Raw genomic sequence first — 18,116 nt, 5'->3', positions numbered from 1 at the left:
AATGAGGGAACCACCAGAAGGCCCTTGGCACTGGACCTCAGCGTCTGGGCAGAACGATGGGGGTGGAGACGCTCCTTCAGGTATACTGGGCCAAGGCCATTTAGAATGTGTCTCCAGTTTTGATCTTAAAAAGTGTGTCTCGGTTAACTGAGGTTTGGGTGGAAAGTGCTCTGGACTTAGCCCATATTTGACGGACCAAATTTCCCAGTAAAAAATATTCTGCGCTTGATAAATGTTAAAGTCAGTATTTTGTCATTTCAGTGTGTCATTTCCTTCCCATCTACACACCCACCCCTAGGAGAGTTTCTTGTTTGACTTCTCACATGTTAAATAAGGCTTCTTTTAATTGCTTGCAGCTTTTAATTACTTGCAGGTTGTTGTAAATGAAATAGGTTCCTTCCGTGGTGTTTGGCTGGGTGATTTGTCTCAACACAAATATTCTTTCAAAGGATTATGTGTAGGTTTCTCACCAAAGATCAACAACATTAAAGATATTTCTTATTTAGCAGAATAAATAAGTGAAACATAATTAAATTTTATGAACCATTTAAATTGGTTAATTCTTTCCAGCACCTTTGCTTCTCGATTATGATTCCATGAGCTTTTGCACATTTAATATTCATGAACCAATTCTGTAATTATACCTTTCATGCAGTGCCATTTAAAGGCCCCCTCAGATAAGACTCTCTACATGAGTTCTGCACCCACACTTAAAAAAAAAAAAGTCTGTAATGTTACTGCAGACACATGCATGCCTTTTTTCTCCATGCACAGAGGGTGACACAGACAAGAATGTATGCCCCAATACTGCTCCCATTTTTAATTGTTTGCTGCATGTTGTCTCTTTTATCTGACCCAGTGCAGACATGATATAACTATGGTAAAAGGATAAACAGCATGCTGGGATGTAAAACTAAGCTTTGTAATGGGATTGCCTACCATTATTTATATTAAATCCGGTTAAATCTGGTTAATGGGACGCGGGTGGCGCTGTGGTCTAAACCACTGAGCCTCTTGGGCTTGCCGACCAGAAGGTCAGTGGTTTGAATCCCTGTGACAGAGTGAGTTCCTCCTGCTCTGTCCCAGCTCCTGCCAACCTAGCAGTTCAAAAGCATGCCAGTGCAAGTAGATAAATAGGTATTACTGCAGTGGGAAGGTAAACAGCATTTCTGTGCTCTCTAGCTTCTGTCACTGTGTTCCATAGTGCCAGAAGCGGTTTAGTCATGCTGGCCACATGACCTGGAAAGCTGTCTGTGGACAAACGCCAGCTCCCTTGGCCTGAAAGCGAGATGAACGCTGCAACCCCATAGTCGCCTTTGACTGGACTTAACCGTCCAAGGGTCCTTTAAGGTAAAGGTAAAGGGACCCCTGACCATTAGGTCCAGTCGTGACTGACTCTGGGGTTGCGGCGCTCATCTCGCTTTATTGGCCGAGGGAGCCGGCGTACAGCTTCCGGGTCATGTGGCCAACATGACAAAGCTGCTTCTGGCGAACCAGAGCAGCGCACGGAAACGCCGTTTACCTTCCCGCTGGAGCAGTACCTATTTATCTACTTGCACTTTGACATGCTTTTGAACTGCTAGGTTGGCAGGAGCAGGGACCGAGCAACGGGAGCTCACCCCGTCACAGGGATTCGAACCGCCGACCTTCTGATCGGCAAGTCCTAGGCTCTGTGGTTTAACCCACTGCGCCACCGGGGTCGTTTACCTTTACCTTAAAGGCTGTATATGCACCAAGCAAACACAGTGTGCCTCAACCCTTCAGCCTCTCTGCTTGCAAGGTGACAAGCTGGTCTCAAGCTATCTCTCTGCACTGGGGGTGTGCATGAGATTCAGGTGACCACAGAGGTGAAGTGGGACGTCTTGGAAAGATATGTGGCTTGCCAGAGGCAAAGCAGGGTCTCTTTGACGTGGTAATAGCCAAAGCAGGGTACTAATCCTTGAAGCGCTTTGTGGTACATTGGTGATCCAGATGTTGAGGGGGGAATGGAAGTAAAAGTAATGCCTCAAAGTTTACCATAATTCTACTTGCGGGGTGCAGGGAGAGTGAGGAAGGAGTCGGGAGATTCCTGTTGTGAACAGCAGGGTAAATCTGTAATAAGAGGGGGGTGGTTTTATTCAGGAGGTGAATCCCTTTTCATTCTCCCTCCTGCTGCACCCAAAAAATCTCCCAAAAACTAAGCTGCCGGTTCAGTAAAGAAACTCTGGCATATGGTTTGATGAGTATTATAGGAGTCTGTCTAGCTTCCTAAAAAAAATACAGGTTTTTTTTTTCCCTCTGTCAAATAAGTCTACTGTTATTTGCCAGGAAATAATATAAATACTTAGGGCTGCTGTTCCCTGTTTTATAGTTTTACACATGATAAAGCAATTGAGAGAAAGTCTACAGATAGAGGAAAGGCTTTAGCCTCCAAAAAGTTGCCTAGTCTTGTCTCCAGCAACTGATGTCCCTATGCTGAAAATAATTTACCATAATACCAGTGCTTTTTTTCCCTGGGGGGATGCAGGGGGACGCATTTTGTGAATGTAAGTCTGGCCTCAATATAGGAAAATGAGAGTACCCCTAAAAAATTTTATGGGGGGGGAGCACTGCATAATACCATTCTAAGATATGTGATATGTATATATATATCTCCCTTGTTAAGGTATTAGGGCATTTCTTCTCACTCTTAACTATCGTCCATCATTGTTGTGTGTTGGGGAATGAGCCCTTTTAAAATAGAATTATAGAGTTGGAAGAGACCCTGAAATTGTCTAGTCTGACCCCCTGCAATACAGGAATATGCAGCTGTCCCTTACGGTGATTGAACCTGAAACCTGCAGAGAGGGAATGGCTGTTAAACCAGTGTAAATCTGCAACATAGTTATGTCCTTAAAAAAAGGTAAAGGGGCCCCTGACCATTAGGTCCAGTCGTGGACGACTCTGGGGTTGCGGCACTCATCTCGCTTTATTGGCCGAGGGAGCCGGCGTACAGCTTCCGGGTCACGTGGCCAGCATGACTAAGCTGCTTCTGGCGAACCAGAGCAGCACACAGAAACGCCGTTTACCTTCCTGCCAGAGTGGTACCTATTTATCTACTTGCACTTTGACGTGCTTTTGAACTGCTAGGTTGGCAGGAGCAGGGACCGAGCAACGGGAGCTCACCCCGTCGTGGGGATTCGAACTGCCAACCTTCTGATCGGCAAGCCCTAGGCTCTGTGGTTTAGACCACAGCACTACCCGCGTCCCTTATTTATATCCTTTGTCTCCATTTAATAAAGCTGGGTGTTGTTCTTGCTTGCAGCACAAATATCAATCCCAGGGAATATCATCCCAGCTTTGCCTCCTGCAGTTGGCTGCCAGAAAAATCAGTGTACCCCCATATTGTACTTACAAATCTGCTTATCCATCCTAACCGTCTATTCCAACAGCTGATGAAATCGGTGCGATTGCAAAGGGAAATGGTTAGTGTCTTGTTTCAGCGCTGTACCGTGGCTTCAGCTTTCTGGCAACCCTCTGGAACTGTTTGCAGAGGAGAAGCTCACCCATGAGCGCCCTCCTTGCCCTATGGCGAATGCCCTGTCAACATGAGCATTGCAGCTTGCAAAGTGGAATAACCCTCCTCCTTCCCACTGCGCACTTTTCTGGGGGTTCTCCCAGTCCCCTCTGTAGGAATGACCACTGGGTTGTGGAGCACACTCCCGCCCGGGGGCAGCCTTAGCTGTCTGCCCGTGTGAACTTGGGGTGCGGAGCACACTCCCCCTCACAGATAAGGCCACAGCTGTCTGAACATCTTGCCCTCTGTCTAACCTTTTGCAGTCTCAGTAGTCTTGCGTGTCCTGTCTGTGACCTTTGTGTCTGTGACCTTTGTCTCCTTCGTCATACATTGTGCAAGGGGAAAATGACGCAGTGGAAACAGGTGCCAAAATAACTTTGTACCACCCCACGATCTCGGGACTGGAAGATGTGTAAAGTGTTGGTGCTGACCTTTAAAGCCCTAAACGACCTTGGTCCTGTATACCTGAAGGAGCGTCTCCACCCCCATCGTTCAGCCTGAGGTCCAGCGCCGAGGGCCTTCTGGCGGTTCCCTCATTGCGAGAAGTGAGGTTACAGGGAACCAGGCAGAGGGCCTTCTTGGTAGTGGCGCCCACCCTGTGGAACACCCTCCCTTCAGATGTGAAGGAAATAAGCAGCTATCCTATCTTTAAAAGACATCTGAAGGCAGCCCTGCTCAGGGAAGTTTTTAATATTTAACGCTGTACTGTTTTTAACACTTGATTGGGAGCCGCCCAGAGTGGCTGGGGAAACTCAGCCAAATGGGCGGGGTATAAATAATAAATTATTATTATTATTATTATTATTATTATTATTGTCACAGCCCAAAATGTATCTGCCTGGTTTTGCATATTGTGTCAATAAAAGGAGCCTCTGCAGAGCTAGCTGGCAGCTTGCTTGTGCACAGCTCACCTGCATTACCAACTCCTGCCTCATGTCCTTCACTTCATCCCTCAGAGCCTTTTGGGGGGGAGAGGAAAGCCCCACCACACAAGTGGAAGCCCTTGCACAGGGTTTCTGCTGATGAGCTTCCTTAAGCGAATCGACTGATCAGAACTTCCTTTGGGACTGGGTGCTGCTGAAGATTTTGCGGGGCCCTTCTATCTGCAGGGAGTTGGTTGATTTGGAGGTAATCGCTTTGCCTGAATGTTTCTTTCAGCCCAGTTCAATGGGGGAGAAATGAGGCAGTCTTCACCTTCCCCATCTTCGAACGATCGGCGTCGACAGCTCCGAGCACCAGGGGGAGGCTTCAAACCTATCAAGCATGGGAGCCCCGAATTCTGTGGAATCCTGGGGGAGAGAGTGGATCCGACCATCCCACTGGAAAAACAAATGTAAGTCGAGTTGGAAGTTTGCTTTGTAGGTGGATGAGGAGAACAGAAGTCTGTCTGCAGGAGGTTTCCAAGGCCGTGGTGCCTGCATTGCAGATTAGCAACAGACCTTTCTCACCGGCGTCTCTGCTTTGCATTGCAATCACAACTCCTTGACCCGTAAAGGTGTAACAATTAGGGTATGCATTGCAAACTGGCTGGTCACATAAAAGTAAAGGGACCACTGACCATTAGGTCCAGTCGTGACCGACTCTGGGGTTGTGGCGCTCATCTCGCTTTATTGGCCGAGGGAGCTGGCGTACCGCTTCCGGGTCATGTGGCCAGCATGACTAAGCCGCTTCTGGCGAACCAGAGCAGCGCACGGAAATGCCGTTTACCTTCCCGCCGGAGTGATACCTATTTATCTACTTGCACTTTGACGTGCTTTCGAACTGCTAGGTTGGCAGGAGCAGGGACTGAGCAACGGGAGCTCACCCCGTCATGGGGATTCGTACCGCCAACCTTCTGATCGGCAAGTCCTAGGCTCTGTGGTTTAACCCACAGCGCCATACCACATTTTAAATAAATCAGTGCATGCTTAAAAGAAGCTTTAGGTAGTCACCTGGATAATGCAACAGGAAATAGCGTTTGGAACACCTGGTGTTTGCAGTGCCAGGTTTACGTATAAGCTAAACAAGCTATAGCTTAGGGCCCCACTCTCTTGGGGGGCCCCAAAAAAAATTAAAGGGAAAAAAACCTGGATGTACATTTCCAAAATATAAGATAAACTTCTTCTTAATTGTATTTCTGTTCAACAATGACTTCGATAAAATACATATTTTGTTATGTGCAAATACCTATTAGGTCCATAAATTACCATATAGCATATATTCAACACAAAAAACAGCTACAATTTGTTGTTGACAGAGGACAGCTGGACATATAAAGGGCCCCATTTCCTTCAGTAGCTCAGGGCCTCATCAAACCTAAATGTGTCCCTGGGTGTTTGCCATGAAAAGGGTTGTTTTGGAGCAGCTCAGGCTGTCCTAAGGGATACTGAGAGCACAACTAGGTATCAAAAGTGTCTCTCAACCCCTTTTTGAAATCTACTTTGAAATCTGTAGTTATCACCCTGGCTTTGAAATAAGCATCTCTTACCGCTTCTGTAGGATTTCATCCAACAGTGACCACTTACATTTTTGCACAAAGCAGGGCTTTTTTTCAGCTGGAACTCCCTGGAACTCATTTCCAGCACCTCTTTTTCTAGAAAAAATAGCCCTGGCACAAAGTGTAATCAACTTTAATTTAATGTATGTATCAATGTATGTATTTAATTAATGTATCAAGGAATAGGAGGGCAAGAATACAAGAACATAAGACTGATTCTGGGCACAGTATGCAATCATTATTCCATATTACGTTTGTTTAAGAAGTATTGGGCATTGAGACGACAAAATCCAAACTTTACATACTTGGTCTGAACTATTTGTGATCATCAGGAAGAACTTGGGATTATGGTGAAAAGCTTTCAGAAAACCCAGTCTTGCTAGGTCAGTGAAAAAGGAAAGGATGGGTATTAGGAAAGGGATGCAAAATATGGCATTAGCATCGCAATAGATAATGCACACACACAAACAATGTTCTGTTCAGAATGGAAGTTCTACAAAATGAATGTCCCCAGAGTTGCCTGCCCTACATGTTGTAGATCTTCTCCCACTGAAATCCATGCGCTGAACTTTTTGTGAATTGTGTCCTCCACACTTACGTTGCCCTTAAAACACTAAAACAATTACCATATTTTTTGCTCTATAAGACTCACTTTTTCCCTCCTAAAAAGTAAGGGGAAATGTGTGTGCGTCTTATGGAGCGAATGCAGGCTGCGCAGCTATCCCAGAAGCCAGAACAGCAAGAGGGATTGCTGCTTTCACTGCGCAGCGATCCCTCTTCCTGTTCTGGCTTCTGAGATTCAGAATAATTTTTTTCTTGTTTTCCTCCTCCAAAAACTAGGTGCGTCTTGTGGTCTGGTGCGTCTTATAGAGCGAAAAATATGGTATGTTGTGAGATGTTTTGTAAACTCAGGGCATGTTTACCCAAATGCTTGATTGCTGTGCGGTTTTTGGTTTCTCTTGCAGATGGTATCATGGAGCAATCAGTCGGACAGATGCAGAAAACCTCTTGCGGTTGTGTAAAGAATGTAGCTATCTAGTGAGGAATAGTCAAACCAGCAAGCATGACTATTCACTTTCATTAAAGTAAGTATATATATATATTTTTAAAACTGTATGGGTGTGACTTAATTTAAGTGGGGGTTTCTTGGGTTCAGTAAGAGCAAACAGAAAGCATTCCTTCGCATCGACACTAGAAAGGCCTACCCCATAGGAATTTTAGAATTCCAAACATCAGCCTGTATTGCTTTGAATAACAGTTACTAGATTTGGTTGTAATGCTCCAGGGACGTGCACAGATTTTTTAGTGTTTGTCTGGCCCCTTTTAACAAAATACACTTTATCTCTTCTAGCTGCTGATTAAATTGTTTCTGCTCTTCGTTCCTCCCTCCCACCCGCCTCAACATTTAATAAAGCCATTGTTTTACTAGTTTTTCTCTCTTTCTCTCTTCTCTCCCCAAGGCCCGACCATTCTGTAATGAGGCGACACAAGAATAGTAACAAGTGTAGGAATCATCCACAGTCCTCCTATAGACTGGCACCGTACCATATGAAAGTTCACCAAATAAAACGAATCTCACCTGTTCTGAATTTTTGAAAATTCAGATCTAAGCCAGTTTGATAATCAGTTTCATTCCTTCCTTATTCCGGGGATGACTCATTTCAGGTGATCATCTGTACCAGATTTGTTAGGGTGGTCATTAAGCTAAACAATAAGGGATAGGATACTCAACTATTGAGATCATCTATAATATTACATGCCGTAATACAAATATGAATATTGCTATGATACAAATATATATTGTTGGTGGTGGTGGTTTTGGAAAAGTAGCTTTTCAAAGAGGAGGCCTGTGTGTGCAGGGAGTTCTTGTTTTGTTTTAATATTGAGGCGCACTCAGCATTAAATTCCCTACCTGCAATCTGAAGTGATACAGTCCTAGGGAGGTTGCCATGTGACTGTGTGAATCATAGAATCATAGAATCATAGAGTTGGAAGAGACCACAAGGGCCATTGAGTCCAACCCCCTGCCAAGCAGGAAACACCATCAGAGCACTCCTGACATATGGTTGTCAAGCCTCTGCTTAAAGACCTCCAAAGAAGGAGACTCCACCACACTCCTTGGCAGCAAATTCCACTGTCGAACAGCTCTTACTGTCAGGAAGTTCTTCCTAATCTTTAGGTGGAATCTTCTTTCTTGTAGTTTGGATCCATTGCTCCGTGTCCGCTTCTCTGGAGCAGCAGAAAACAACCTTTCTCCCTCCTCTATGTGACATCCTTTTATATATTTGAACATGGCTATCATATCACCCCTTAACCTCCTCTTCTCCAGGCTAAACATGCCCAGCTCTCTTAGCCGTTCCTCATAAGGCATCGTTTCCAGGCCTTTGACCATTTTGGTTGCCCTCCTCTGGACACGTTCCAGTTTGTCAATGTCCTTCTTGAACTGTGGTGCCCAGAACTGGACACAGTACTCCAGGTGAGGTCTGACCAGAGCAGAATACAGTGGCACCATTACTTCCCTTGATCTAGATGCTATACTCCTATTGATGCAGCGCAGAATTGCATTGGCTTTTTTAGCTGCCGCGTCACACTGTTGGCTCATGTCAAGTTTGTGGTCAACCAAGACTCCTAGATCCTTTTCACATGTACTGCTCTCAAGCCAGGTGTCCCCCATCTTGTATTTGTGCCTCTCATTTTTTTTGCCCAAGTGCAATACTTTACATTTCTCCCTGTTAAAATTCATCTTGTTTGTTTTGGCCCAGTTCTCTAATCTGTCAAGGTCGTTTTGAAGTGTGATCCTGTCCTCTGGGGTGTTAGCCACCCCTCCCAATTTGGTGTCATCTGCAAATTTGATCAGGATGCCCTTGAGTCCATCATCCAAGTCGTTGATAAAGATGTGGCTCAACACTTTGAGACTTTGATGCTAATAATAATAATAATAATAATAATAATAAAATTTATTTATACCCCGCCCTCCCCAGCCAAGGCTAGGCTCAGGGCGGCTAACAACCAATAATAAAAACAAGTTGAATGAATACAACTTAAAAACAAGATTAAAATACAACATTAAAACATTAAACAATTAAAATGCAGCCTCATCACAGGAGGAGAAAGGAAAAAGAAAGAGGGGGAAGGAATCAAATTGGCTCCAAGCCAAAGGCCAGGTGGAACAACTCTGACTTACAGGCCCTGCGGAAAGAAATCAGATCCTGCAGGGCCCTGGTCTCATGTTTTTAGGGAAAATAGCTGCCATAAGATGTTGAGTGCAAAAAAGCATGAATTGCGTGCGCTCGCTCTCTCTCTCTATATATATTGTGCATTCAGGTAGTTTTTTAATCGAGGTTCAGTAACTGGAGGTCTGAGGACCAAGCCTTTTCTCCTTGAGGAGAGTTGACCTTTCCAAACCTGCCAGTGCTTGCCCTCTCCTCTTCCAAGGAACTGTGGAAATGGGAAGCAAGAAGCAGCTGGGAGAGGGCAGGGGATGTGGAGTTGGACCGCATCCCAGGGACTTTGGTATTCCTGCAGAGGAATGCAATGCAGCCAGCTATAGCTGTGACTTCTGCACATTGGCCAGAGTGGTTCCTCTGCCTTACATGAAGCCTGCAAGCGCCGCCAGGATTTCCCCTACTGAGATGGCTCCCTTACTGTGATTCCCCACATGCAGGGACTTATTCCTGGTCGTGCATTCCCAGATTTTCAGTGTTTATCTTACTGAGCCGTCTGCTTCCGTCATTCTTTGGCTGAAGAGTGAAACAAAAGTGTGGTGTATTTGTTTTGCGTTTACCCTTCTTCTTCCTCTGTGATCAAATTTCCTCCTTACTGGGCAGCAGCCCAATATTTCGCTTTGGCGTCCCTGAAGCCTCTCATGGAAATCGACGCTATGCTGATTCTCAGTGGATGGTGTTTTCGTTTTGTTTTTAAACGTGCAACGAATGCACTTTATGCTTACAGTTACAGGTGATGGTGGAGTTTTTTTTGGGGGGTGAAGGATTCCACTATGTCACATAGACTTATTTGCTTAAACGCTATAGCCCTGCCTTGGGTTTTAAACTGTTTGTATGAATTAGACTGATATGTTTCTGAAAAGCATTGCAGCAGTTAGTGCAGGCCCTGTGCATAGCTTGTAGCTCCCTAAGCCAAATGCAACCAACCAGCCATGTACGGACTTCTGAGCACTTCACAAGTCTGTTTTAGTAGTTCTAGGCAGACGGCAGAACCAGGACGTGTACTGAGACCTAATGGGGCATCATACATGGGTGGTGGGCTCTTGTTGACTGGGTGGGTCACAAGTTGTACAGGCCTGATTTAATTTCTCACTCGCCCACACACCCCAAATACCACATAGCTAAACAGCTGCAGGTTTGTGGAGCTAGTGATGAACTCTTTCTTTTTTAAAAATAGCTTCTTTGTTAGAACAAAGCAAACAGCAGAGTGCTTTTATTATTATTATTATTGAGTTGTTCGGCTTAGAACAAAAGGAATCCCGCCTTTCCCACCAAGTTTCCGAGGTGCCTTGAAGTGTGACAAGATCTCTCCTTTGGTGGTCCATGTCTCTAGAATCAACCACATGAAGAAACCTTTGCTCATAAAAGAATCCATCACGTTCCCCGCTGTCGCACCACAAAGCACTCTGATAGTTTTATTGCATGGTTTTCATAGCGCCGAGGCATGTCGGGTGGGAGTCTGCCGGGCTACTGGAATGTCAATAAGAGCTGAAAGGAAAGGTGACTGAGGGGTGAAGTGTGTTAGTAGTTGGATTGGGAAAGAGGTAGCTTGTATTTTAGACCAGTGAAGCCTTAGAGTGCAAGGTAAAGGTAAAGGGACCCTTGACCATTAGGTCTAGTCGTGACCGACTCTGGGGTTGCGGCGCTCATCTCGCTTTATTGGCTGAGGGAGCCGGTGTACAGCTTCCGGGTCATGTGGCCAGCATGACTAAGCTGCTTCTGGTGAACCAGAGCAGTGCACGGAAATGCCGTTTACCTTCCCGCTGGAGCGGTACCTATTTATCTACTTGCACTTTGACGTGCTTTCGAACTGCTAGGTTGGCAGGAGCAGGGACCGAGCAACGGGAGCTCACCCCATCATGGGGATTTGAACCACCGACCTTCTGATCAGCAAGCCCTAGGCTCTGTGGCACACAAGGACTTCTGGTCTGCAGGTTTGGGGAGGAGGAAGCCTTTTCCTCCTACATCTTGGAGGGCTTTGGGTTTGAACTGTGCTAGATCAGAAGGTTGGCAGATCGAATCCATGCAACGGAGTGAGCTCCTGGCACTCCGTCTCAGCTTCTGCCAGCCTAGCATTTCAAAAGCATGCAAGTGCGAGTAGATAAATCGGTACCACTGCAGCAGGAAGGTAAATGGCATTTCCATATGCTCTGGCACTCGTCATGGTCCTCCATGCACCAGTAGTGGTTTAGACCTGCTGGCCACATGACCCAGAAAGCTGTCTTGTGGACAAACTCTGGTTCCCTCGGCCTGAAGCAAGATGAGAGGCACAACCCCATAGTTGCCTTTGACTGGACTTAATTCTCCAGGGATCGTTTACCTTTTACCTTTTTATGGGGTTCAGGGAAATACCTTGCTTTTTGTTGAAGTTCTCACCCGCTTCTAAGTTACACCTGATCTCCACCATCCAAGAATCTTAAATCAGCTTAGGTAGGTTTGACATCTACCCAACAATGTTTCTGAGTTCCCCCTGTTGCTTTTCTCTCACATATACTGTGTGTGTGTGTGTGTGTGTGTGTGTGTGTGTGTGTTTATTTAAAAAGAAATACCTAGAACTGCCCTTGGTGGCACCTTTTCTGTAGGGGTAAACTCTTTCTTCCCACTTCTGACACCGGGTTGCAGTGAGTAAAACCCAACAGAGGATACATTATGGTTGCCCTCAGGGGACCATTGCAGTGATGGACTTTTATAGCAATGCTTCGTCCTATAAAAATTATGTGTCCTGTTGTAAGTTAGGGATTGAACAGGGCAGTATTGTTTCCTGACTCAAAGCTGTTTCAAAAAGGCCTCCTTACCACACAGTGGAATTGTGAATATTCCTTCTAATACTGATGAAATCAAGTGTTTCCATAAATTCTTCTTCCACACACCTGAAGTTCCAGGTGAACAAAGCTCCCCAGGCCAGATAATCTGCGTGGTTTCCAGAGACGTTTCTCTTTCAACGTGGCACGTATGTCGATAATTGCTGATAAGACGTGACACTTGCCGCTTGTATCTTAGGCTGCTTTGCAGAGTGTTTCCAGTTATACAACCCCTTAATCTTCATTCATCTTCATTCTCAGATGAAATGAGGCCTCCTAAGTGCATTTTAATTGCACGTGCTTGCATTCCTCTCCTGTTGCCCTTGCTTCTGCCATACCTCCGTTCTCTCCCTACTGTCAAAACTATTGTAAGCTCTTCAAGGCAGGAACATGCTTTCTTCAGAAATGCTGAAGAAATCCGTGCGCAGTATAAATTAGTAATCATAATTCTTTCAGATATTCATTCCCCCCACCCCCAAACACAATCCTTTCGGGTTGCAGACAGTAGTTTCCTTAAACAGTGTTAAGCTCTGATTATGATCTTACTGGCAGTACAATTGCAAAATATTCCGATATACAGACTTGATAAATAATATGCATTATCTCAGCAGCCCTCCGATCGTTCTAAAATGCTCTTAGTTGCTTTTTTTGTTTGTTTAAACGTTTTTTTGCTCATAGTGGTGCAACTGTGCTTCCACCAACAATTCACAAATTTATATTTGAGCCGCGGGAATTTTCAGTGTATCCATATTTGCTCAGTGAAAGGTCTATCTTTTGAATGTTTTTTCCCCCCTATTTAAGAAATGACTTTCAGTAGCCCTTTATGTCATGGATGGCACATGTCCTATAGGTGACAAGGCTGCTAGTGGTGTCGGCTTGTAGGGGCAGTAAAGAAAACGGGGATGGTTGAGTTGACCTCTGGGTTATGGCTTTGAATGATAGGTGTTTGTCGCACACAGAAATATTCCTCCTTTTAAAAAGCAGGGAGTCGGTACTGAAGTTTGCAATTTGCTAAACGTGTAATACCGCAGAGTTATCTTTCTTCCTTTTGTTTGTCTTTGGTCGATTTCTGATAATAGATTCTGACAATTGAGTTGTTGTTGTTTGCTAATTAAGTGTATTAATTTGAATTGTGTCTCTTCTCATTTCTTTCGGCTAATGGGGAAATCTGTGTGTTCTCTCACTTGCAACACAGTGTTCCTTTTGGCTCCCTCACTTGAGGGCAACTAGGCTAGAACAAGCCTAGCCTCCTGATTCATTAAAGCCATGAATGACATCTGGAGTGTGTGCCGTTGACTCTCTGAAGGGCCGTATAAGAGTTTAGTTTGGAGTTGTTGTTTTATTAGCCCCAGAGTATTGTCGGTCTCGTCAAACAGTCGCTTAGCTTTACAACAGAACGTGACAAGCATGCCTTGTGATTTCACGAGCCTGGCATTCAGAGAACAAGAATGGCAGTTTGAGTCATATTTTTAACGAGGGCGAAAATAAAGCCACACGGAGAAGAATTTGTAGAAGGGTGTGATCTCACAGGAAGCCATGTCGCGTGACAGTAAATAGTCGTCCCTTGAGATCTTCTCACTTCACAAATGAGATAAGTTCATCCTTTGGCCATAAGGGTAATGAGAGAGATCTTCTACAGAAATGCAAGGAGGTCTTGGCTTTGAAAAATCAACTTCCTTAAAAACCACACAACAGTTTTCTTCCCCGTTTTTGTTAAGGGCACTTACCGTATTTTTTTCTCTTATAAGACTCACTTTTCCCCTCCTAAAAAGTAAGGGGAAATGTGTGTGCGTCTTATGGAGCGAATGCAGACTGCACAGCTATCCCAGAAGCCAGAACAGCAAGAGGAATTGCTGCTTTCACTGCGCAGTGATCCCTCTTGCTGTTCTGGCTTCTGAGATTCAGAATAATTTTTTTCTTGTTTTCCTCCTCCAAAAACTAGGTGCGTCTTGTGGTCTGGTGCGTCTTATAGAGCGAAAAATACGGTAACTGCTGATCTGAATTTCCCTGGAGAAATCTGATCCAAGCCATGCTGACCCAGAATCATGTAAGGCGATGTCTCCAGAATTTCTGGATATATACACTTAATATTTAGAGGGTCTATATGCGCCTGCTCATTGTATAATGGGATTTATAGTGTTGTGGAACCATTGTGGCATATGCAGTTGCATATTTCATGGTCACAACACAATGCAGGATTTATAACGAATTAGAAATGAGAGCATTGTCGGTCTCTCTCTCTTTTCTCTGTCCCCCAACACCCATTATGTGCAAGACAGCACATAGCTACACTATAGCATCATGAACTGAAATTGTGAACATAGATAACAGACAGGTAAACTACTATGTAAAAGTTCATCAAATAAAACTCATCTAATATGGCCTGATTTCTAGAACATTCTTATCTTGACCAACCCAACAATCCATTTCAGTACCTCCTTAGTCAGGGAACAACTCATTCCTGGTGATTGTCAATACCAGAACTGTCAGGTGGACATTAAGCTAAACAATAAAAGAAAGTAATTCTTATTAAGGGATTTGTTAAGATGACAAAAGATGGCTTGATACCAAGCAGTTAACATAGCATAAGGATGTTAATATCACCAAATATATAATACTGACTGATAACCATGAAATAAAAGCCTTGTTTGGATACTCAAAAACATGGCAGATTTTAGTAGGACCACATAACTTTTGGAATAAGATTCACTTGCTTCAAATCAGATGTTCTTTGTCATTTCAATGCAAGTCATGTTTGTGGCGGACTTCCCTTTGGAATGCCTTTTTCTCCCTCAGCTGACAAGTTTGTTATTTGGCTTTAGGCATGAAGAATCAGCTGTGGCAATTTCAAGATGTGCTGCTCAACAGTCCAGTCCATGCTTTCTGTGTTGATTTATGTAGTGAGAAAAGATTTTTCTTTTCTTTGCTCTCCTCCTTCTTCCAAATGGTAGACACGTTCTGTTCCGTTTATGTACACATGGCAATAAATCTTGATTTGTAGCTTCTGGTACCTAGAGAACAAGAAAACAAGACTTTCTTCATTAAAAACACTCTGCAAGCTGACAAAAAGCCTGCATGGTAATAAATAAGAAGGGTAAGCTGCAAGATTCCGCTTTGTCTGCAGTGCATGAGGTAGATAATAGAACCGCAGGATAAACTTAACATCAGTAAGGTCAGGGAGCACAGCTGAGCTATCTGACTTTGACCTGCTTGCATAACACAGGTCAGTTGCATTTCCTTCAGTCATTTTGCGGCATCAGGCTGGCTTAAGCTGAATTCTGCCAAAGTCATCTTCTGGAAGCATCTGCCATTTTTAGTTCTGAAGGGAAGCTAAGACCCTGGAGCAAGACTGGAGAAACATTTGCAGCAGCCTGAGAGCCTAATAATAATAATTTATTATTTATACCCCGCCCATCTGGCTGGGCTTCCCAAGCCAATCTGGGCGGCTTCCAAAAAAATACTAAAATACTGTAATACATCAAACATTAAAAGCTTCCCTAAACAGGGCTGCCTTCAGATGTCTTCTAAAAGTCTGGTAGTTGTTGTTCTCTTTGACATCTGGTGGGAGGGCGTTCCATAGGGAGGGCGCCACTACCGAGAAAGCCCTCTGCCTTGTTCCCTGTAACTTGGCTTCTCGCAGTGAGGGAACCACCAGAAGGCCCTCGGTGCTGGACCTCTGTGTCCGGGCAGAACGATGGGGGTGGAGACGCTCCTTCAGATATACTTTTCGGGAGCCGGTGCGTAGAGCAACCAATGTAAATCCTACCATAGTAAAAAAAAAGAAAAAGGTAAAGGACCCCTGGGTGGTTAAGTCCAGTCAAAGGCGACTATGAGGTTGCGGTGCTCATCTCGCTTTCAGGCCGAGGGAGCCGGCGTTTGTCCAGCTTTCTGGGTCATGTGGCTACTTCAAAACAGCTTCTGGCACAACAGAACACCATGATGGAAACCAGAACGCATGGAAACACCATTTACTTTCCCGCTGCAGCCGTACCTGTTTATCTACTTGCACTGGTGTGCTTTCAAACTGCTAGGTTGGCAGGAGCTGAGACAGAACAACGGGAGATCACCCCGTCGCAGGGATTCAAACTGCCGACCTTCTGATTGGTAAGCCCAAGAGGCACTGGGGTCTAAACCTGCACCCCCCTACTGGGACCTCTAGCCTCCCTCTGGACAAGCAAGAAGAATTATCAGAGTTCAAAGACACAGTCTACACTCAAAAGAGGGGGCAGGGCAGAGCAGGGGAGGGTGTGGCCTGGAGAGGGGGTGTGGCTAGGGGAAAAGGTGTGGTCTAAGACGAGTCCTAAGGGCCAGAGAGAGGGGGGGGCGTGGAGGGTCCTCCAAGCCTGAGGTTCCCCATTCCACTTGTTTTTCCTTGGTACTCTGTTGACTGTCAGGGACTGGATAGACAAGGACGAATGGTGGGAGGCTACAGCTGGGGGAACCCCCTGAGAAGCATCAGAGTGGTGAGGCTCTGAGCCAGGATTATGGTCTCAGGATACAGAAGAAAGGTCAGAGGAGGAGGCAGTGGGTGGACAGATAAGAGGCTGAGGAAGCAGTAGATTTAAGTGAGAGCGAAGCAAAGGAGGAGACTGAGGCTGCGACAGATCCCCAGATATTCCAGTTCTACTGTTTCCTTCTCCCCTGCTCATCTGTCCTCAAGAATGAGGAGGATGTTACATACAGTAGAACAAAAAGCACAGAGAAGCCGTCTTTGAAGGAGTTTGCGACTGTTGAGTAGGCAGCCAGCTGGGGAGGAGCCTTTGGAGGAAATTGGAAGCTCAGATCCTCAGTTCCAGCAACTGCTTCATCGGGCTAGTCCTGCCTGTGGGGTTCTCTGTTGTGTTTTGTCCCTCTGAATAAAGAACCAACCTTCCTGCTCATCTCCCGAGTTTCTGCGCTGAACTGCAGCTGAGCCAGCCCTGATGTTGACATGGGAAGACCAGTCTGTGCCTTATTGGGAGCATAGCATTTGTTCAAAGATTCTGGGTGCTGAAATGGTCTCCGGAAGGAAGAGGAAGAGGCCAAAAGTACCATATTTTTCGCTCTATAAGACGCACTTTTTCCCTCCTAAAAAGGAAGGGGAAATGTGTGTGCGTCTTATGGAGCGAATGCAGGCTGTGTGGCTGTCCCAGAAGCCAGAAAAGCAAGAGGCTATCCCAGAAGCCAGATCCCTCTTGCTGTTCTGGCTTCTGGGATTCAGAATATTTTTTTTCTTGTTTTCCTCCTCCAAAAACTAGGTGCGTTTTATCGTCTGGTGCGTCTTATAGAGCAAAAAATACGGTAACTTTGAGCAAGTGCTCAGGCCAGGACAGATGGAGGTTGACGGAGGACTTTGCAAGACTCAATTACAGAAGTGGCCATGAGGATTGGTTCCAGCAGTATTTCAGCAGCCTTGGTTTGTGCTAAACAAAACAAAATCCTTGCGGTGCTCACTGTAATGTTGGAGTCACAAATTTAACTTGTGGCTGTGCCGCTGCTGGTTGTTTTCGCAGCATGACCACCAGTCTTAAGTGATTTTGTTGGGTCTGATGTTACCCTGGTCATGCCAACAAGCTGCCTGTATGACAAGGCTTTGCTTGTATAAATCGGCTGCCAGCATGACACCATGATAAATCATAGAATCCTAGAGATGGAAGGGGCCCTGAGGGTCATCTAGTCCAACCCCCTGCAATGCAGTAATGTGCAGCTGCCCCTTACGGGGATAGAACCTGCAGCCTTGGCATTATCAGCACCACGGTATAGCCAACTGAGCTATCAACGAGTGGAAAAAAGTGCTAACTCGTAGGCAGAAAAAGAAGAAGAGTTTGGATTTGATATCTCGCTTTATCACTACCCGAAGGAGTCTCAAAGCAGCTAACGTTCTCCTTTCCCTTCCTCCTCCACAACAAACACTCTGTGAGGTGAGTGGGGCTGAGAGACTTCAGAGAAGTGTGACTGGCCCAAGGTCACCCAGCAGCTGCATGTGGAGGAGCGGAGATGCGAACCCGGTTCCCCAGATTACGAGACTACCGCTCTTAACCACTACACCACACTGGCTCACTGCCTGAGCCTGTTCAGTGGGAATACAGTGGTACCTCGGA

At 45.4% G+C, this 18,116-nt stretch overlaps 1 protein-coding gene across 1 annotated transcript in view; it reads left to right on the top strand.

The window, feature by feature from the left end:
* Positions 1-18,116, top strand: part of SHB (SH2 domain containing adaptor protein B) — a 156,690-nt gene that overhangs the window by 110,113 nt on the left and 28,461 nt on the right. Inside the window, exons 4-5 of the mRNA XM_080986758.1 lie at positions 4,694-4,868; positions 6,977-7,096. Of these exons, the coding sequence (XP_080842884.1) occupies positions 4,694-4,868; positions 6,977-7,096 (295 nt within the window). The remainder of the gene's footprint in view (positions 1-4,693; positions 4,869-6,976; positions 7,097-18,116) is intronic.

Source organism: Podarcis pityusensis (genome assembly GCF_964106645.2).
Source record: "Podarcis pityusensis genome assembly, chromosome: 17".
NCBI classification, from domain to species: Eukaryota; Metazoa; Chordata; class Lepidosauria; order Squamata; family Lacertidae; genus Podarcis; species Podarcis pityusensis.
Note: the sequence above shows the minus strand (reverse complement) of the source record. Positions and strands in the feature narration are given on the sequence as shown.